At 42.6% G+C, this 21,853-nt stretch overlaps 1 protein-coding gene and 1 long non-coding RNA gene across 4 annotated transcripts in view; one reads left to right on the forward strand and one right to left on the reverse strand.

The window, feature by feature from the left end:
• Positions 1–10,804: 10,804 nt before the first annotated feature.
• LOC137169943 (prospero homeobox protein 1-like) overlaps positions 10,805–21,853 on the forward strand; it is a 36,884-nt gene continuing 25,835 nt past the window's right edge. Inside the window, exons 1-2 of one of the 3 annotated variants that reach the window (XM_067573387.1) lie at positions 10,805–10,927; positions 19,034–21,091. In XM_067573387.1, coding sequence (XP_067429488.1) covers positions 19,100–21,091 — 1,992 coding nt within the window. In that variant the 5' untranslated portion in view covers positions 10,805–10,927; positions 19,034–19,099. Of the gene's footprint in view, positions 10,928–15,616; positions 15,926–16,073; positions 16,218–19,033; positions 21,092–21,853 lie in introns of those variants that run through there. The other 2 variants (XM_067573386.1, XM_067573388.1) reach the window with 2 other exon arrangements.
• LOC137169945 (uncharacterized) lies at positions 15,011–16,173 on the reverse strand. Its single transcript, XR_010924564.1, has 2 exons — positions 16,096–16,173; positions 15,011–15,978 (listed from the first exon to the last, which is right to left on the reverse strand). It is a non-coding gene; the product is annotated as an uncharacterized lncRNA (long non-coding RNA).

Consider the following 21,853-nt stretch of genomic DNA (forward strand, 5'->3'; position numbering starts at 1 on the left):
TTGGATAAAAAGGAAAAAAAAAGTCTTTTCTGTTTGATTTTGCTAATCGATTAATTGTTTAAATTATTTATCATTATGAAATGTCAAACATTCCCTGGTTGCAGCTTCTCAGTTGTGAGGATTTGGGGTTTGAACTCTTGATTGGACAAAACAAGCAATTTGAAGAGGTTATTTTCAGCTTTAGGGAATTGTGATGGTCCTTTTTTTTTTTATTTTTTATTTTTTACTATTTTCTGATATTTCATAGGCCAAATGATTAATTAATTAACTGAGAAAATAAAGGATGATGAAAATAATCAGTTGCAGCCCTAATGCCACTTATGTATTTATATTACTACAATAAAAAAAACATATCATTTGTATTTTCTCACATTTGTTTTTCCAATTTTTGATTTTCTTTTCTTGTGAGATTCTGACTTGTCTAGATTCCCTCTGATAAACAATCAAATCTTTTCTTTCACTCTCTGTTTGCAGCTCAGGATACAAGTAGACATCCATTTTAAGTAGTTGTGAGCCAAAAAAGGTTGAGAAAATCACTGCTATTATTTGCAGCATTTCTTGCTATTTTAGAATTACTGTTGGATATATTGTCGGTTCTTCAATAGTTCAAGGAAATTAAAACTTTCAAACTCCGATTTTGGTTTTGTTAGTTGTTTTTTTTGTTAATGGCTTAAATTTGTAGAGCCAAAGTCGCCCCCGTCTGCATTCAGACGCAGCATCCCCGTCACAAAGGTTGGATTAGGGACCTTGCAGTAACTAACTCTTCCATGTCATTTGCAGTGAGACAAAGATCAATCAGTCAGATGAAGGGAGGGAGTCTTTAGATAAAGAGAAATTAAACAGAGGGGAGGGAGCAGCGAAGGGCGGAGGGAGTCTCTTAAATAAAGAGAAATTAAACAGATGAAGAGGATGCTGTCTTTAAATACCGCTCAGCCACTGTACTGCCTCCCTCATCCTTTAATGTAATGAGAAGAGGCGGAATAAAAGGCTTGGCCCTAGGATGAAAAGGTGATGGCGTTTTTTATTCTTCCTTTTTTTTTCCCCCTGAGCGGTGAAAGCCTTATCCTAATGTAGATTAGATGTTAAATCTGACACAGAAGGGTGAAGCTTTGGTTAGAGTATGTTCACCTCATTTCACTTGGCCTGGCTGAGAGTGAAAAGAGATTTGTATGATGTTCTGATAAAGACAGAAAGAAAAAGAGAGAAGAATCATATGAGAGCACACTCAGATGAAGTCTTGTCCCTGCACAGGCTTCCAAAAAGTGTTGAGACTGGTTCGAAAGAAAAATTTGGGTATCACAAAGTCACAAAGACACAGCGTACATTTAACACACACGTACCTCATTCTCCGTCACACACGTATCACAGTGTATCACAATGTCTGTTCATCTCTCCTGCACTGAATTTGAGGATAAATACCATTTGTTGGTCAAGCAGGTCATTAGTGAGTGACAGAGAAGAAAAAAATCTGTGTGTGTCTGTGTGTGTGTGTGTGTGTGTGTGTGTGTATTCTCTCTGTAATAATAATCCCTATGAAATCCAGATTTCTCAATCCGGCAGCTCAAGCTGACACTTTAAATAAAATCATTCTAATCCCACATGGTAAGAGAAATGAAAATGAGGAGATTAACAAGAGTGTGTGGGGGGTGGAGGGTGGAGGGTGGGGGGGGGAAACCCTCATCCCCCCGTCTCTCTCTTTCTCTCTCTCTCCCTCTCTTTCCTTCTCATCCTTGAACCCCTTTTGCCTCCTCCATCGAGACTGTCCTCTTTCCCGTCATGAACGGGGCGAGAGACAGAGATATAGAGACTGTTACCGAGGAGCTTTTAGTCTCTAATTTTTTTGAGGGGGAAGAATATTTAGACGGTGTGTACTGGAATACGTGTGTGTGTTCACATTCACATGTCTCAGTCTACCAGGGGAATACTATAATTGGACACTGGCAAGACCACTGATCTAATCAAATGATGGGGAATGATCTCTCTTTCTCTCAGTCATCCCCCCTAAAAAAAGACGCAAACACACACACTCCCAGTTCACCCAGTCACACATAAATTCATGAATGGGTGGAGTTTGAATGTGTTGGGATTTTAATGCCTTTTGCAGTGACATTGAACCCACCGCTTCTGCCTCATCACTCTATGAAGAGAAAGATACAATATACCTGTTGATGGTAAATCTTTAACTGGAAACAGACATTTCCACTTAAACAACACAAATATTGTAGATGTTTATAGAGTTAATAGTGGACAACAAGCTTGACAGCAGGTAGACAGTGATTAGGGTTGTGTCACTAGGCATCCCTGCAAATCCTGTTCTCACATGACACGACAGAAACTGACATGAGAAACTGCTTGTTTTGCTCCTTCCTGCAATTTTCAGGGAAAATGTTGAAACACAAGAAAACAGCTAAGTTAAATAATGGATGGAGAAACATAGGTAACAACCAAAAAAGAGAGAGAGAGATGGAGGTGGAGACTTTTTGACATGTCAAAGTAGGAAAAGCACATGTAAATAATAAAACTAATGATGGCTGAATTCCATTTAGCTGCTTCAGTTTCAGGGTCCTGGTGTTGTACACGAAAGCTCGCTGTCACACTGTCATAATTTATTGAGACACTTGAATACAACAGAGCTGGTTAGTAAAAACCTACGCTTTTCTCATGACAAGTCAAAATGTATGGAGTGGAAAAGGCCTATTACCGTCACAACATGATCAAACAAGCTACGCATGTCCGCTCAGCATCTCAAAAAATAAAAACGCTTATGCAATAACTTTTGCATGAACTAAAACAATTCCCAGTACAAGTCCTTTAAATCCCTTTAATGTACTCAGGGAAGCCAAACCTCAGGCCTTATCCCATTTACAGTATGAGTATGTGTCACATTTATTGACATTTACATTTTGTCATTTGGCAGACACTTTTATCCAAAGCCACTTCCGAGCGAGACATAAACAATGAAGCATCAGTGTTACTGTGTTGTACACAGAACCAACGATGGGCAAGAATCATTCCAGTTTACAGTTTAAGTTGTCATACTTTACAGACCAACTTCCAGGTTCAATTTTGACCTGTTGTATTTGCCGTAGTTTTCTTCAAGAGTCAGGAGCTTTTATTGTCACATGCACAGAAACACAGCAGATGGCAACATTGACTACATTTACATGCATGCTAATATCCACTATTATTCCAAATATGATAATATTCCACATTTGATACAAGTCATGTAAACAGCATATTCCATTTGGATATTCCAATTTAGGCCTTATTCCCAATGTAGCATTTTCCGATTAAGACATGTGGGATATGCTGATATTATTCAGGTTTTAGGAGCATTCTTTGGACATGTATACAGCGCATTTGGAAGATGTGTCTCAGTTGGGGGTTTCTACCTCAGTTTGTGACACATGGCCTCTTGCCTGTTTACAGTCAGCTCTGTGTGTTATAAACATAGCAACTTGCCAACAGTTTGCAATACTGGGATAAAGATGCATGACGGGCTGGTTGTGTAACGCACCCCTGCGCAGGCAAAATGACATGCTGGAGCAGGAAGGCAGACAGAGGAGAGGAATGAGAGGAGAGTGGAGAGCTGTTCAGGGCGGGCTGGAAAAACAGAGCGTGCCTTCTCCATGACGGGGACAGAGGGGATTGGTTATTATCCTGACATGCAGCCATGGACTGTCGGTGACAACTCAGTGTGATGCACCAAAAACACTCAGCAGTGTAATAAACATCACGGGACAACCTAGGAACTGGATGTCTCTGTAACTATACATTTATAATAACAGTCATATCAATATCACTAATAAATAATAAATATCAGGCAGCAGTTCACTAATGTTTCTCATCTTGCTGGTTTACTTCACTGCCTGCGGAGATCTTGTGATTCCCATTCTCACTGCATGTAAATGAGAATATTGGGGTAGTATTCATTTTCATTAACTATGTAAACAGCTTAGTAGGAATATTGTCTTCTTTGGAATGAGAGCAAAAATTTGGGATATTTTGTGCATGTAAACATACACTGAAGGCTGTGAAATTTGACTTCTTTCAACTCTAGTTCCAATCAGATTATTTTTATTTAACTTATTCTCAGCTCTGCGAGAGTGTCTTGCCATCTTTCAGCTAGATGTTTTGGTTTCAAGGCCCACAACTTCACTCTCACCATTCAATTAACTGCATGCTACCTGCGTAGCATCAAACAACAGACAGACAAAGGTGAGCATTTATCAGCTAAAGAGCCAGATATTTCCCTAAAAGAGAGCGAGCTAGAAAGAGAGTGAATATTGAGCTTACATTTGTAAGTGGACGCAGGTGGACATAAACACTCTGTGTCTGATGGAAGTGTAAGTAGCCCACGATTTGCAAACACTTGTTCCCCATCAACTTTATAAGGTGATGTTGTGTTGTTGTCAGCCAAAAAATCAATTAATACAGGTTGAAACAAAGTTTTTTGGATAATCGGGCTGAACTTTTTTTCCCCGCACATTTCAGCAGATAAGTTAGAGCGTAAACAAATATTATAACTGATAGAAATGACTGCCAAAATGACAAAAAAGACCCCCAGTTAACCAGAAATATCCTTTAAGTGACAGAACTGAATGGCCTTGAACTACACATGATGCTCAACCAACTCTGTCGGACATGAAATTAGACAGAAGACAACACATAACTATTTCACCAGCATTCATTCTGCAATTAAGCTACAAATCAGATCCTACTCCAGACTCCCACTTATATTGTTAATGTTTGACAAACATAAGTTGACATATACACCCCGTCACCCAAAAAAGCACAGCAAAAGGTCCTCAGTTTGGTTAGCGAACACTTCATAATCACTGTTTTTACTGCTTAATCCAGCTCTTGTCCTCATCCTTCCTGCTTCCTCCTCTCTTTATCTCTCCATCTCTGCCTCTCTCTGTCGACCTTCCTCCGCTCTCTCGCTCTGTCACCTCATCTCCATCTCAGCTTTTCATTTAGACATTTCCCTCGGTGCCGTATTTCTCTCCTCGCTTTTTGTTAACCCTCTACCCACACACACTTTATCTCCATATGATTCATTTGCCCTCTCTCTATCTATCCTTTGACTGTTCTCGCAATCTCTCCCTCCATCCGCCCCCTCCATCCATCTCTTAAGCACATCCTTTTTTCTCCTTCTCTCCTCCATCTCCGCCGCCATCCCTTCCTTTTAAAAGGATAATCTTCAGCTAAGTGGACAGCACTTCACTCTCGCTCGTTCCCTCTTAAGTGACCATCCGATAATCTCAGGATTCTCTGTTGAACCCCCACACAGAGGGGGAGAGCGGACGAGTCGGCAAGCCCAGAATGGATGTCCTGAACTGGGTCAAGACAAGGCCAGTGCCTGGGTCCTGTGGGGCTGATGGGACCGTAGTGGCATGGAGAAAAGGCTGATGCCAGATACAGTTGGAGAGAGATCACCAGAGCAGATGGACATCATCTCTCTGCCTATCTATCTATCTATCTTGCTTCCTCTCTTCAAGGCTGCATGACCTCGACTTTGAGATGAAAAGACAAAAAATAAGAACTGATCTGTTTGTTTAGAGTTCAGATAAAAGGACATCGCTTGGCTGATTCCAGGATTTGTTGTTCTTTTTTTCTATTTGGACACACAAAAGAGGCTGAAAAGAGGGAGGGAAGATGCATTTATGTCGGCGGGGTCAGTTAAAGGACATGACACTAGATGCATGCACACATCACACACATGGAGAGGTTGTGCTGAATGTACAAGATTCATCGTGCCTCCTTACTGGAAAGAAAAGAAGCCCTTAGTCAGGTTACACACACATACACAGGCACACACACATACTTGTCTGTTGTTTTTTTTTTTTTCTTCCTCTGTGCTCTTTACGGGTCAACGGGTGAATAAAGCCGCTGTGACTTTCCTTTGGGAGGCGTCAGTGACAGGCAGGCTGACCACGATAAACTTCCGTACAGGAAGCGGAGATTCCTGCAAGGAAAAGGCCAAGAGGATCAGGAACGGCCCCAGGCATCACTTGTCCTCTGGCTTAGCTAAAGACACTGAAATCAGCAGTGTCTGTGTATTAGTGTGTGAGTGAGGGAAGTTGAGGTTGGTGGTGAGTAATACAACCATCATTACGCCTCTTAAACAGAATAATTGAACGGTATTGTGGGTACTGAAGTAAAGTTTTTGAGTCTGAACAACTATAAAGTCAGATTTAAAATTTATTTTGGCTATAGTTTCCTTGGACTTTACAGCATGAACTAGTTTATCACAGGGTTTAAGTAGTAGAGTAGATACGATACAGTGACTCTTTCTCCATTAAAGATCAATTGTCTTAACAATTATTGACAATTAAGACTGTAGGAAGAGAACTAATGCAAACATATATTTACATTTCCTCCAAATGTGACTTTACTTTTGCAAATTTAATTCCTGCAACTGATGAATTATAGCACTTTTCAAATCAGACAACCCCAAACCAAACAATACTAACCCCTATACAAGTACACTTTCAAACATAGAAAGCTTCAGGTAACATGTTTTCCGAATGGATTTATAGTATCTTGGGATACAACCCCTGTGAATTTTCTTCTAAGGGGAATTTTTCCTTTCATTACACCAGGTACATTCGCTGCTGTGTAAAACAAAAGCTGCACCTCGAGACAGAAACAGTCAATCTCAGAACATTTACAGGACGGAGGAGGGGACATTATTCTTAGAGCAGTTATTCATACCAACAGAACAAAGGAGACAGCGTCCTATTATGGCACTCTCCTCTGTCCTAACACTGGATCTGCACCGGCACAGGTGCCACTGCGGCTCATTTATAGTCAGGTTAGCCCATGGTTAAGGCATGGAGCTGCGGTGTGGCATTTACACACACACACACACACACGCGCACACACACATACTGTACACACACTACATGCAACTGAGAGAAAGAGGTGCTTATGAGTGTATAAAGAGGAGATTACTGTCTCTTCTAGGAACTGCCCAGTGTGTCTGTGTGTTGGCTAATACCTGTGTGAATGTGTGTGTGTGTGTGTGTGTGTGTGTGTGTGTGTGGACATTTGAATTTTTATGGTTGTACCACAGGGTTCAGACCTGTGTAGATCAGTAAGTATTTCCCTTTGACTGTATTTTATGACAATAAATACAGTGTGTGATTGCTTATGCATGTGTGTGTGCGTGCGTGTGTGTGTGTGTGTGTAACAGTGAAATCTTTTATCTCTATGACAATGATGCCACAAATAGGCACATGCCTCGCTATTCTTGTCCTCTCAAGGCTCCTCTGGTGTTCTGGTGGATGAACCCAGGCATACAAGGGGTTGGGGGGGGGGATTTGGACCTATGTATGTGTGAGTGTGTATGTAAATACATATGTGTATGTGCTGATGTATGTATATGCATGTGTTTTATAGGTGACTAAATTAGCAGATTTGTTCCAAAATCAGTATTGCGACACCTAAAACATGTGTCTCCTTTCTCTAAAAAAAAAAAAAGGCTTTACAGATTAAAACACACTGTTGCATGTCACTGAATTTATTGGCAATTCTGAGCATTTTACTTAGAAATTAAATTTTTAGAGGAAGTAATCATTTGTGTGGTTGCACGCCAAGCAACACATACGGGTGGGTTTCTTTTCCAAACTGGGTTTTGTCTATAATAAGACTTTCAAGCGGAATGCCAAGAACCAACCGCTGGGCTGGATTGTTTGCTTAGCTTCTCCCTCTGCAGCGGTAAAAATCAAGGGAAATAATCAGCAGATAACCCAACACTTCACACATTCTTTATTCTTTGTTCACCTTTATGTCTCCGTTGGGTGATGAGGGGGTTTAGTGCTCTATTATGAGCTGGTACACTTGGCTCCTATGGCTGGGCTGTAAAATCCTCTCCTTTTCTTTCCAGAAACATGATACTTCCTCCAGAGGGGGTCATGAAGGAAGGTGCACCTTCTAAGCCAAATTCGGCACACCCTGAGGTAAGGGGAGCGGAGGGAACTGACTGGCCCAGAGCACCTGAACCAAGCCGGCACACGACAGGATGAGGGTGTCGGCATCCTCCTGTTAAGCGCTTGCTTCCTGCTGTTTTGCTGTTCTTTCTCTCTTCTTCTCTCCATTTTTTTCTTTCAGTCTCTCACTCCACTCTTCAAGCAGGAAGTCATTGGAATGGAAAAAACGTGTTAAATGAAGACAGGGCGGGCGGGCGGGCGGGTGGGTGGGGGTGGGGGGGGTTTGTGTGTTGTTCCAAACAAGCAGAGCCCTGCCCGAATGTCCGCTATTACAACAGTTAACAATCCTAAAGATAGGTAAGTTAGACAGAGGCAGAGGAACAATAGCAGGGATGGAGTGAGAGATGAGATGGAGGAAGGGAGGAGGAGGGGGAATGGATGGCATGGCGGGCGGGTGGGGGGGGGGGGTGGGGGGGTCTTCTCTAGGGTCGTGCTCAGAGGGCGTCGGGCAGCACGAGAGGCAGGATGTTATGGTTTATTCAGCCCAGGAGTGGGGGCGATGTGGACAAGGTGCGCCTTGCCCTCAGCACCAGCCTCAGTGTGATTTATAGCAGCGCTGGCAGACGCCTCTGTCCACGGGGAAGTCTTTGAAAATGCCGAGAGTTTGTGCATGTGTGAGTGTATTCGTGTATATGCACAGTATGTACCTGAGTGTGCATGGCTCCTTTGTGTGTATGTGTGTTTCTTTACCTGTGTTCTGAGTGCGTTTATGTGTGTGTGTGTGCATATGTTTAATGGAAGTGCTTTTATAGGCTGCTGGTTTTTAACCTGTGGTTGGAGCATGCTCATGCATGGCCCAACAGAGGATAGATGGTCAAGCTGCCCTGATTAATCACAAGCTACACAGATACATTGCACCATATATAAATGCAAATTGTGGTCAGTGGAATTTAGCGCTGCAACGATTAGATGATTAATCAATTAGTCGATTATCGACAGACACTTAATTGGCAACTATTTTAATAATCAAATAATCATTTTAGCATTTTTTAAAGCAAAAACTACTAAATACCCCCCAGCCACCCATCCCACTTGTCCTTAGCTTCTCAAATGTGATGATTTAATACTTGTCTTTGTCATACATGATAGTAAACTTTGGGTTTTGGACTGTAGTTCTGAAAAAATAAGACATTTAAAGATGTCACCTTTGACTGGGAAATTATAACAAGCATTTTCACTATTTTTCTGATATTTTCTAGACAAAACAATTAATCAATTAGTCGAGAAAATAATTCTCAGATTACTCGATAATAAAATAATCATTATTTGCAGCCTTTAAAACAAAGATCCACTGATTCAGTTTAACGAGGCTCATTTTCAATCAACGAGAACCAGGAAAACAACTCTCTCCTCAATCTGTGTGTGGGTTTGTCTGTGTCTCTGTCTGTGTTTGTTTACAGGCCAATTATAACAGCGTTAACCTCCTCCTGACTTCCCCTAAGGCAGCCAAATCTCCTCGGGTGTGAAAGGTCGGGGGGAAAGGTCAAGAGAGGTCACCAGCGAAAGGCCGCTCTGGTGTGGAAGGCCTGCTGGGTGCTGGGCCAAACATCCACACCGGGGGTCAAAGGTTACACAGATACATAAACCAGACAAGAGGGTGCCAACAGGTACGAGACGTGTGAATGTCCACTGCTGTAACAGGAGAGCAGACTGTTGCAGAGAGCTAAACTTATAACCGGAGACTAATGTGTGTGGTGAGAGAGGCACTTTAAAGCTACTTAAGCCTTGTACATGTCACTTCATACCCTATAGACGCCTCTCTTTATAGTATTTGGGGGGGGGGGGGAGTGCAGAAAGGCTGAAGCACAGGTAACTGATCACTAATTACTCTTAATTGCCTCAGTCAGCTACAGAAAGCGTTGTGTGTGTGTGTGTGAGAGAGAGAGAGAGAGAGAGAAAGGGAAAGAGTGCATGTGTGTGTGCCTGTTAACCAACCATATAGTCATAGAAGCTATTAAAAACTCATTAACCTGCGTTTTATTTGAAGCCCCCTGCCCCCCGTCCATCATACCCCTAATGTATTTTCCGTGAGGGTTTTTTTTTCCTTTCAGATTTAATTTAGCTTCTCTTTGATTTTACGACTCGCCTGTTATTGTAGGATATCTTCTCCTTTCCTTGTAATTTTATTTTATGACACGGACTGAGTCGAGTACAATACGCCCCCCGGGGAGTACCACTTACCTCCACGCCAACAAATATAATTACCGCTGATCAGAAGAGCGAAAACAGACCGCCGCTTATCTGCCACAGCCCGTGTTTTTTTTTTTTTTTTTTTTAATCTTTTAAAGTAGTATAGCAGTACCGGAGAATGATTAGCTGTGGAAATATATCAAGAACAAACGCAGAGACCGACACTCTGTAGTGCGCTTCCTGCCCTACTCCATTGAAAAATGAGGACATTCTTGTTGTTTTGTTTAGGAACACAAAATTCACACATCACAGAAACACACCTGTGAACTTAAATGAATCATTGAAAGCCATTTATACATTCGGCATTCGTTTAATAAACTTCATTTTAATTACACTATAATTTTCCTAACTGTTAAATTCCCCTCCAGCATCCATAGAGGTAGCCTGCAGCATGGGGCGGTAGCGAGCTATTTCGGCCAAAGTTGATCCACAAGTCAGCTTCATCCAATCAAGAGAACTTGGACAGAAGCCGGTTGAAGCCTACCGGTGAGGCACACACTGGCACAAAACAATACAACCGAAGAACAGCCACGTTAAATTGTCACATTATTGAACGGAATTTGGCGTGGTGGGGGTGGGGGGTGGGGGGGTTTAACCTCGCCTTGAAAAAGCGCTCTGATCTGATCTGTACCAGCTGTGACCGCGGCCTTGCAGTGAGTGAAATAGGCTAAGTCACCGCCAGAAGTAAACAGCTAAAGTCCTTTCGTGTTTACCAAGTAAAGTCCTCTGCTCCATGTTGACAGGTGAGAGTTCATAGGAGCAAAGTTGGTCCCCTCCCAATGGAGCTCCGAGCCTGAGTGTGTAACCCCCAAGAAATAGTGTGTGTGTGTGTGTGTGTGTGTGTGTGTGTGTGTCAGACAGAGGGAGAGATAAACAGGGAGAGTTGCTGAGGGGGGTCTTTGACTTTGAGCGCATAAGCCCTTATTTCATGGTGCCATTGTTTGTTTTAAGGACGTCAGGCTTAATACAGTTCCAGGCGATTTCCCAGCATGTCTGTCCGCTCAAGCACCTCCAAGGCGCTCTGTTGGGTGTGCTTGTGCGCGCGCTCACACGTGTGCGCGCGCGCCCTTCATTCCTGTTGACTTTAGTCTCGCTCCTGTCATTGACAGTGATTTTTTTTTTTTTTTTTTTTTAAAGTGTGTATACTTTCAAGGTTGTTAAGAAGTTTTCTGCTGAGGAAATAAGACCATTTCGAAAATCTTACTCATGGCTGAGACTAATGATGTGTAATATATCTGTAGTTTTAATGGGTTTGACTGCAGCCATATCAACCTCACTGAGCAGCATTCTTTTAATTGCCTATTATTTTCCACGCGGGGCACACGTGGAGGATTTTTATTTAATGTTAGAGGGAACAATTTTTTGTCTAAATGTTGAAAACAGGGTCTCTTAATATCTAGATAGGGTAGGTGTTGCAATATTTAACCACTCACACTGTGAGAGCCACGTAGAGATGGTCTCGAGAGACTTTACATTTTTTATATATGAGTAGAACTTTTTGCATAGACATATTCTTGCATAAATATATTCCATTTATAGGAAATTTGTCATTAGGTTAATTAATGTTTGGATTGTGCATGTTCTCATCTTTTACTGTCACGTTGTCTTAACATCGTCTCATATAGGCTATTTGCTTCTGCAACACTGCTCCCCATTCATGCAAATAAAGCATATTTGAATTTGAGAGAGTGTGTGTGTGTATTTGTGTGTGTGTGTGTGTGTGTGTGTGTGTGTGTGTAGTATGCAGTATGTCTCGTTGAATGGCATGCGTTAAACAGGCCACAGAGGATGACCAACTTCTCTCTCTCTCTCTCTCTGACACATTCACACACACACACACACACACACACACACACACACACACACGCCTCTATAATCACCACTACTTGTAGCCTAGAAAGAGGGATGTGGGTCATCGGGGACCACACTGTGCCAGCTATCACAGCCAAGAAGTAACATCACTAATAATAACATATATGTAAATTGCTGTCATTTCACTACAGCGCCGAGACAATCACCTATACGTTTCTTATATGTACATACAGACTCCTTTGTCGAAATGGGTTTTGCCTTGACAACAAAAACAAGTGGGATATATATTTACCTACAGCATCCTCATCTTTTGTCACGGTGAAAGCTGAATACATTAAGTGCTGGACATGAGGCCCGAAAAGGACTTAAAGGCTATGAGAGTCAGACGCCTACTCACTTACACTCGGACAAATCCTGCATCCTCTCCTCTCCTCTCCTCTCTCCTCTCCTCTTGTCTCCTAAACCTTTTTATTCAGGGACCCGGAGACCTCTCCGGAACAAAACAGCTTTTAGCGCTACCATCTCTCCCTGCTTGTGTTTTCGCAAATAGCTCTCTCTCTCTCTCTTTCTCTCTCTCTCTCTCTCCCTCTCTCTCTCTTATTTCTCTCAAAAAACTGTGTCTGTGAAAAGAAATGGAGCTGTTGTAGGAGCTCATCAAGTCATTATCTGATTGAGGCCATTTTTAAAACTGCTGCCGCTCAAGAGATTGGTTCTTCCCCGAATAAAATTAATTCTTTCAGTAATCATTCATGTAGCTTAAATTAAGCAAAACTCAATTTGTTTATGTTTGCTGAATTTCTGCATTCAAGTCTCCCCTAAAATGAGTCGAAAACAGTGTCTTAAAACCCAATAATAATAACAACAACAACAATAATAATAATTATAATAATAATAATAAGATTCTTAACCCGTCGTTGATCCAAATTAATACTGAGGAAAAATAGGACACTGGCTCCTTTCCACTCCGGCATACCAACACGGCGTGCGCGCACTTATTACCACTTAATTGTGGTCAGAAAGTGATAAAAACGTACCTTTATTACACCTTTGGGAGATATATTGTTTTCACTGCCTCCCTCCTTTTGCATTTAGGCCCAACTCTAATAAATATGTCAATAACTTCAGCCATCAGTGCGTAATGCCAGCGCATTATCAGTCTTGGGCATCGAGGTGTGTCACACTCGACCCAAAAGAGGGGGGAAAGTGAGTTTGGAATAAATACATGGGTTGATCCACCTGGAATGGGCCGCGATAAGAGCAGCCGGTGTTAACCAACACGTTTCCTCTACACCTCATCCGAGTCTTCCTTTTCCAAACACGGGTTTCTTTAATGTCCCGGCCTGTTTTTCCAGCCTGTGTGCGCACCGACGGCTCCCAAGGGAGCCGAGGCCAAATCAGCCACAGGCCAGTTAGGGAGCAGGGGGCCGGGACACCTGCTTTGGAAAAGACACTCCAGACACTAAACTTTGCTGACTTCGTTGCAATTCGTTCGTCCTAAAAAACACTTGCTTGCGACATGGAAAAGAGACTCGCCTTTTCCTTTTTGGCACCTGACAGAGAGGCATATGGAAAATAAGATTTCTCGTTAAGTACTTTAGGATCCTGTTTGTGCAGGGGATAAAAAAAGAAGATTATATGTGCAACAAATGGATGCTATGTGAAAATCTGGAGGGGGAAAAAGGCAAATGCGCGCTCAATTGATAACCAAGCGCATGAGAAACTTTTTTTAAAAACTGGCTACAGTTGAAATATACGAATAAATGTAACATACTAATAATAATTATTATGGTATTAATAACATGAATAACAATATGAAATATCACATCTTAACGTTTCTTATTTAATACATGAATTAAAGGTAATTTCTTGCATGTTCTTAATCGGAGGTTTACACTTTCTCTAATTGCAGGAATGCAGCCTGAGTCCAAATACAGCTGAATGTGACCTCTATTATCCAGAATTATCGTTGAAGTCGATGAAATAAATAATTCTCCTGCATAAAGATTAATTTCAATGACATAAAACGGCAATCATTTCCAAAGAATATTAGTGAACAAATTGTGCATATCACCTGTTGTAGAGGTCGAAGGCTAAAACAGCGCAAAAACTGCAGTATAATTATAAGTATCCGATTTGTAAGAATGCAGGAGAATGAGGGCGAGCAGCCGTCATCATTTCATAAATCAGAAGCGTCAAACAGGTTTTTCTGCGGAAAGGATCAGATGTCAGTGTGCGCAGGGTTCAGTGTTACAGGTGGAGAAGTTTCAAAGAGAGAATTGTCAAATAATTCATCGAAACTCTTTAGATCTGCAAATCCATGTGGATTTTTGTGTCCATTTACTGAGAGTTTTTATATCTGAACACACTTAATAATCGTTTTTGATAAGCGTGCAATCTTTACGCACGGGGGTATTTTAGTGGCAGGCTGTGGATCCGAGTGACAGACGTTTTTATGATGATTTTCGGCTCTTAACAGTGCATTTCACAAAGAACCGTTTAGCTCTCCTAAGATATTGGCTTCCCTGGATAATCGAAATTCCAAAGCAAAGCTGTGAGCCTCTGTACTGCTTTGCTTGTTCATAAATCAGACTCTGCTGTAACCAATGAGAAACTCACTGCGCGTAAAATATTTCCACATGCCACTTTGAACCTCCAATACCCAAGTGACCCACTACTGTAAGTCCCTTTCAGAAGGACTATCTAAATATGTACCAGATGTCTTTGGAGATTTTATTTTATTTATTTATTTTTTACATATTGATGTTTAAAAAATATATACGCTTTGCATCGTTATTTAGATAGAAAAATATTAAACCACAAAGCTGGTAATAAAAGTGAGTGGGCTTGAAAGAATGTTAATGCGTTTTAACAGACTCTCCTAAACAACACGCACACATAAACGGAACATGCAAAAGTCGTTTGGGTTGTAAAATAGACTGTTAATTTGCAATTTTACTGCAACACGGAAGGCTGGAAGTTGTCTGAAAAACATTTGCATTAAAACGGCACAGAAATGATCTGCCATAACAATTTATTTCATGTTGCATTCCTGGAAAATGCGGTTTTTTCCCCTTAAATGTAATGAATAAATCTACAACAGCGTTAGATAATGTCACCGGCTGCAAATTCAAATAAACTTATTTTATGAATTTTTCAGTAATTATCGTATAATTATTCTTATTCAGACGTTCCTCAAAAGTATTGACACTTTATTCGAAACATATTGGAATCAAGCAGCATTGAGCTTTTTCCGTTTATTGTTGAAACTTCCACATTTAAGACTAAATATGAGAATAAATAACATAAGAAGAAGTGAGTGTTTTATTGCGGCTTAGTATAATGTCAAAGTGCGTAACGATTCTTACTCGCGCGGTCGGTGAATTGGGAAGAAAATGATTAGTAAGAGTGGTATTTCCTTTTTTCCTCTCTCTCTCTCTTTAGTTGCATGCTCAAGTCCCATTCTCTGGTCAACTTCAGTGCGTTGTCCTCCGGACCGGACGGACGGTTCTTATTGGTAGGTTGCGACAGTTACATCACGCCGCTCATGACGCGCACGTCTTCCTGTTTCCTTCAGCCGCGTCTTAAAGTGAATCTTAGTGGCGGAGGAGCGCTCCAGCATCCAGTCCTCTGCATCCAGTGCGCCTCGGAGACGCACACACACAGCGTCTCTCTCTCTCTCTCTTGCACTCTCTCTATGTCTCTCACTCTTTTAGTTACAGCAGAGGATAGAGGGAGAGACCGACGCGCAAGAGCTCTTTTCATCTTCTATATTTTCCTATTTTGTTCCTTTCGCTCGCGTCGCTGACTTTATTCCAGCTCTTCCTTCTCTGAGAAATTGTTATCCCAGCATCCAGCAATCTGCCGTGCTCCGCGTATATTCTCTTTTTTTTGCCGTAGGAGTTCAGGTTGTCCCCCTCTTCATCTAAAGGGTAAGTAACCTTGTCCTCGGATACCTCCCTCTCTTGTTCTTGTTCTGCCTCGCCTGCGCACGGTGGGCGGAAAAAAAATAAACAAATCAAACATCATTAACGGGGAAATATATTCTTGTGATCAACAGCTAATCATACCTATACGACATTATTTGCTCTGTTTCGCTCACCTCATCTTGATATGTGGTTAAGAGTTGCGTGAGCAGCCCGTATTTTTGCGAGGATGATTTGCGGACGGTAGCCCAGCCTTCCTCATCAAAGCGGAGATCAAATTGATTTGCAACTTTGCGAAGTAAGTTTGGGAAGCGTGTGTTTTTTTTGCAACGTGATTTTAAAACGAGTTGGTTTTTAGACGGAAAGACAGTTTTACTTGTATTCGTCTCCTGTGCGTGTTGAAAACCCTCAATTTGCTCTTAACTCATACTGTCTTTGTCCTGTAGGCTTTAACACCTTATATGTGACTATTTATTGACACAAAATCCATGTCCAGGCAGTTATAGAGTTTGTAATTTCTCCTGTTTTGTGAATGTGTTGTCTTTCCTCAGTGGCAACACATTTGGACATTTGCGCTAGAGCGCTGTCTGCATTGTTGGAAAAGTGTACGCAGCTCTTGTCTGTCACAGGTTTTGATTTCGTCTGTCATTTGCAACAAAATGCTCGAAGTAGCAGCCAGCTTTCACTTTTTATTTCTCACACAGAAAATGTTGCGGACTCTCATTTAACTCTTAGAGGTTACTGCACGAGTATAGCCAAGTGTTTTAATTCAGAAGTTTTAAACCTGAACTTCGATTATGTTTTTATTAATGTTTCTTATGAGCCAAGAGGTTTAAAAGGAAGGAGGATAACAGACGCGGTGTGAAAGTTGGAGTGAAGATCTATAAGCTGTATAGTTGATTGAAATTGTTGAAAGGTTTTTTGTGTGAGAGAGAGAGAGAGAGAGAGAGAGACAGAGAGAGAGAGAGTGCGCATGGGCAATAGGAGACAGGTGCGCCGTCGGAAAAGACAGGTGCTGGTGACTATTTCAGAGTCATTGTTAAGATCCTGAGGCGATCAAGTCAAGGTTTTTTCTTGGAGACGTATCACCTCCTGTCTGAGCTGCTGGACATGGCTGTCGAGACTTGGGCTAAAGCCATTTATCAGGAGGGTTATTTTAGAAGACTAGTGTTTCTTCAGGGGGAAAAACACTTAAACCAAACTGTTTTCCTATTAATCTGAGCTCTAACTGTTTAATCTTGTCAATTTACAAAATTACAATTTACATTTTTTTTCCAGAGCGCCAATACATCACTTGTCACTTGTGTGCTGCATCATCGCACCGCTTCTAACAAAGCCAACCGCAAAGTTGTGTGTGCGCTTGTTAGTGTGTGTGTGTGCGTGTGTGTGTGTGTGTGTGTACAGTGTGTATATGTTTATGAGGTTTAGTGACAAGGAGCCTTTAACTTTTTTTTAAAATGACTTTTCACTGGTAATTATTATGATGTTACACATTTTCTTCCCGTTAGAACAAGCAAATAATCAGTCCCAAGAAAATGCGTTTAAATCACACTGGAGTTCAGATCTCCATGCTGTGTGCCCTCAGTCACCACTGAACCTGAGCCTTCAAATGAGAAGTCTTTGAGCGACTTGTGTCTTGTTAGATATATGTAAAATTTAATAACTAGAATCAGACAGGGATCTGAGTCAGTCATTTGGCATCTTTGTATTCAAAACTGTACATTTTTGTAAAGTGTAAATAAGTCTTTCAGTCACCTTTAAACAGTGTAATATTTGAGTATATTTGCAGACACCTGTAAAATTTAAACCAAGGAAATAATACTGTTTTTAAAATATTTTATTATTTTTGTTTGAGCCCCTGTTAGTCTTAATAAGGACTTACATTTATGTATAAAAATGCAATTTGTTACACCACCTTTGCCTTTTATGGTAATATGAAAAAAATTCCCAAATTCCTAAATTTACTATCTTCAGAATGATTTTAATATTTTAAGCAGAGGCATATATATTTAATTGTCTTTGATAATATCACTACATTTGAGATCGGACGCATCTGATATGGCTCCGACTAAGACACTGCCACTGCTGCTTACATAGCATTATTGATGCAGGCCTGTACTGACAAAACGTTTTGCTTTCAGAGGGGCATTAGGGTTTTTGTAAGAGCGCTTTAAGTTGCTCCTTGCCAGAGTTGACCCTTGTGACCTATTCATTTGAGCAGAATTAACTGCCCTTGCCAGATGAAAAGACAAACAAAAAACCCAGAAGTGAGCTCACGCTGGCACCAAAATCAATAGGCCTATTTTGTGTTTCTTTTATGTGTCACTCTGCCCGTTGCTTAAGATATGATGGCCATATTGATTAATGTGAACACAGGACTTGCATTTTGAATTTACGCGATGTATAAACATGATTTAAAATAAGAATATTTTGTCGAACTGACCTCACTTCCTGAGTAGGATTTAGCACAGGGTCTATAATGACATGTATAATGTGCTTTGCCTCCCTTTGTACACCACTTTTTTTTCTTTTTTTTTTTAGATCATCTTAACCTTATTTCTTTTTATTTTATTTTGTGAGTTAATAGCTCCTATGTTGGCTCACACTGCACAAACATGGAAATGAGGACAAGTACTTAAGTAATTATCATAATTTTATGCAGCTTTGTGTTCCGTGGGAACTGGTTCAGTGTCGCGCGGCATGTAACGGGGGACAGGATAAAATGTAGGACTTTGCCCTGGAATGTCGAGCGAAGGCCTAATTCTGACCCCATCTTGCCTGTTTCCCTTATCCCTCTATCATTGGTCTTTACTGCCAAAATGTAATCATGGATGTCTCTTTTCTTGTAGAAAAACATTACAAGGAATTGCCTGCTGGCTTTAGACAAAACCCTACAGTTTATGTTCATGCATGTAGGCTAATGCATTTCTCTAGAGGGAGAAGGATTTTAAATGTTTCAGTCACTCAGAAACTTTCAAGCTTCCTGTTTAAATTAGATTTAGTTTTTAAACTGAAGTGGTTTAGGCCATGTCCTGCTTGAGTGAGTGAGTGACTTAGATTCTGAAAATATTTTTCCTTTTGGTGAGTCATGCATCTGTAATTTTTTGCCCACAGGTACTCAGAGGCTTTGATCCTAGAGGACTGGCTTTGTGGGATATGGCCCAATAGCAGCAACCCGTGATGCCGGACCATGACAGCGACTCCCTCCTGAACAGACAGACCAAGCGAAGACGTGTGGACATTGGTGTTAAGAGAACCGTGGGCAGCACAGCCTCCTCCACAGCAACAACAACCACCGATAACATTGCCCGCGCCAAAGCAGCCATTTTCAGTGCCATGAACTCTCTGAGCTCCCACTCTCACCACGGATCAGACACCGACTCCATGGAGTGCTCTGTAGTGCAGCCACATGGTGGGCCTGGCGTTGTATCAGCTAGCGACAGTGAGTCCAAGTCCAATGTACTCCGAAAGCTACTGAAGCGAGCCAACTCATACGAGGACACCATGATGCCCTTCCCTGGCACCACCATTATCTCCCAGCTTCTCAAGAATAACATGGCTAAAAATGGAGGAGGACCTGAAAGGGGAGAAAGAGGGGACAGAGGTGAGAGAGGGGATGTCGGCTTCCCTGGCTCAGGGCTCTCCAATGCAAGTTCAGATGCTCCCCAGGAGGACGCCTGCAGTAACTCCTCCCAAGACAGCACCCCTCAGGAATGCTTGTCACCATTTGGCCGTCCTCCTGGCCTGGGCACCTTTGACATCGAACGTCTCAATGATGAACACCTGCGTGCCAAGCGAGCCCGTGTAGAGAACATTATTCGTGGTATGAGCCACTCACCCAGTGTGGTGGTACCTGCTTCCCGCCATGAGCGTGACCATGAGATGGATGGGGAACGGGAAATGGAGCTGGACTGTCCACCTCCTCAGTCTCAGCAGCAGGCCCCCAGCAGCCCACGGGGAGGTGAAGTGTGCAGCAGTAGCAGCCGAGAGAACAAGCGTAAGCAGCGTCTGCCTCAGCAGCAACAGCAGAGCTTCACCCAGCTGGTGTGCCAGAGGAAGGAACAGAAACAGGAGGAGCGACGGCAACTGAAGCTGCAACTGGAGGATATGCAGAAGCAGCTACGCCAGCTGCAGGAGAAGTTCTTTCAGATTTATGACTCAACCGACGACTCGGAACACAATGACCTCCACAATGACCTCCATAATGACATAGGAAACATGTCCGAGGACAGCCCAGCCAGGTCCGACACCGGTGGTGATGACCGGGGTGGAGATGACTTGCGCTCTGACAATGAGATGTCTGACCTGGACCCGGGCCATTTCCTAGACAGGGCACGGGCATTGCTTCAGGAGCAGGCTCTGCTGGCAGACGGAGAGAAGCCAAGAAGAGAGGGGCTCGGCCGGAGCAAAGGACAGGGAGGTCCAGGCTCCTCCATGCATGCTGAAGGTAAACAGCTGGCAGAAACACTGAAGCAGGAACTCAATTCAGCCATGACCCAGGTGGTGGACACAGTGGTTAAGGTGTTTGCCAAGCCTCCACGCCCCACACCCCAGCAAGCCTTCCCCCCACTTTCCATACCTCCTGAAAGGTTTCCCACCGCTGTCAATGGAGACAACCCCAACTTCCACACCGCCAACCAGAGGCTGCAGTGCTTCGGTGATGTCATCATTCCCAATCCACTAGACTCCTTTGCTGGCATGCCCGGGATGCCAGGTGCCGCCAATGACCAAACCGAGGCGCTGCCCTTAGTCGTGAGAAAGACCCCCAGTGAGCACCACCACCAGTCCTCAGCTGTGGGTGCCCATGGTGGTCACCATCATCCCTCCCTTCATCCCTCCTCGCTCTCTGCCTCTATGGGTTTCAGCCCCCCATCCTTCAGACACCCCTTTCCCCTGCCTCTCATGGGTTACCCTTTCCAGAGTCCCCTGGGTGGACCCACAGGTGGCTACCCAGGCAAGGAGCGTTCCTCACCAGACTCCATGGACCTGTCCCGGGAGACCACCAGCCTGAGGACCAAGATGGCATCAGGTCACCACCTGGGGCACCACCATCGCTCTTGTTCACCAGCACACCCTGGCAGCACGGCCGAGGGACTCTCCCTGTCCCTCATCAAGTCCGAGTGCAGCGATCTCCAGGACATGGCTGACATCTCACCCTACTCAGGCAGCAATGTATCCTTTAAAAAAAGTTTGGGTAGTGAGTGTGTGTGTTTGTGTGTGTGTGTAAATGTGTGTTTTAAGGGGGCTGAAGGGCAGTAATAAGTTAACATTTATGACTGTCACCCTGATATTTTAACCCTATGTGGTGTTGTTCAGACTAGTTCATGCCTGTTTATGCCAGGAAAAATCTGATTTCAGATGGTAACTCCTTGTATGGCCAGGTGTGAATCTGGACCTCAAAGAGTTAAAAATCAAATCTTTGTGAGACTAGCCTAAGAAACTGAGAGATTGTTGATGAATCACTTTTCCTCCCACTGCTGTTCTCTTCTCCATTGTACTGCATTGTTGTATTTATTTTTGTACTCATACCTCTTCCTTCTCACAGCCTTTCTTCCATCTTCAATCCTAAGTGCTTTAAAAGCTCTCTTGTCACATATCACTTACTCACGAAGATTAGGTCCCCACGACATTTACTGCCCCAATTCCTTTTTATAAAAAATGGCCTGAAAGAGCAAGGAGGGAGATAGCATCCTGAAACTTGGCACACAATAGTGTTATATAGCCTCCCTTATAGTTTAACCCCAGCGTGCCCCAATCATGCCCTGCGGATAAAGAGGCTATCCCCTATGGGAGGCTCAAATTGAATCCCCTGGGGACTCGGGACTAATAGCTTAAACTGATACATTCAGTCCCTTCTCTGTTTCCCCCATACTTCCTTAGTCCCCCAAGTATTCAACACCCCTTAACCCTTATGAAAGTTTGATTCGTGTCACA

The sequence above is a fragment of the Thunnus thynnus genome, chromosome 18 (assembly GCF_963924715.1).
Source record: "Thunnus thynnus chromosome 18, fThuThy2.1, whole genome shotgun sequence".
Lineage (NCBI taxonomy): Eukaryota > Metazoa > Chordata > Actinopteri > Scombriformes > Scombridae > Thunnus > Thunnus thynnus.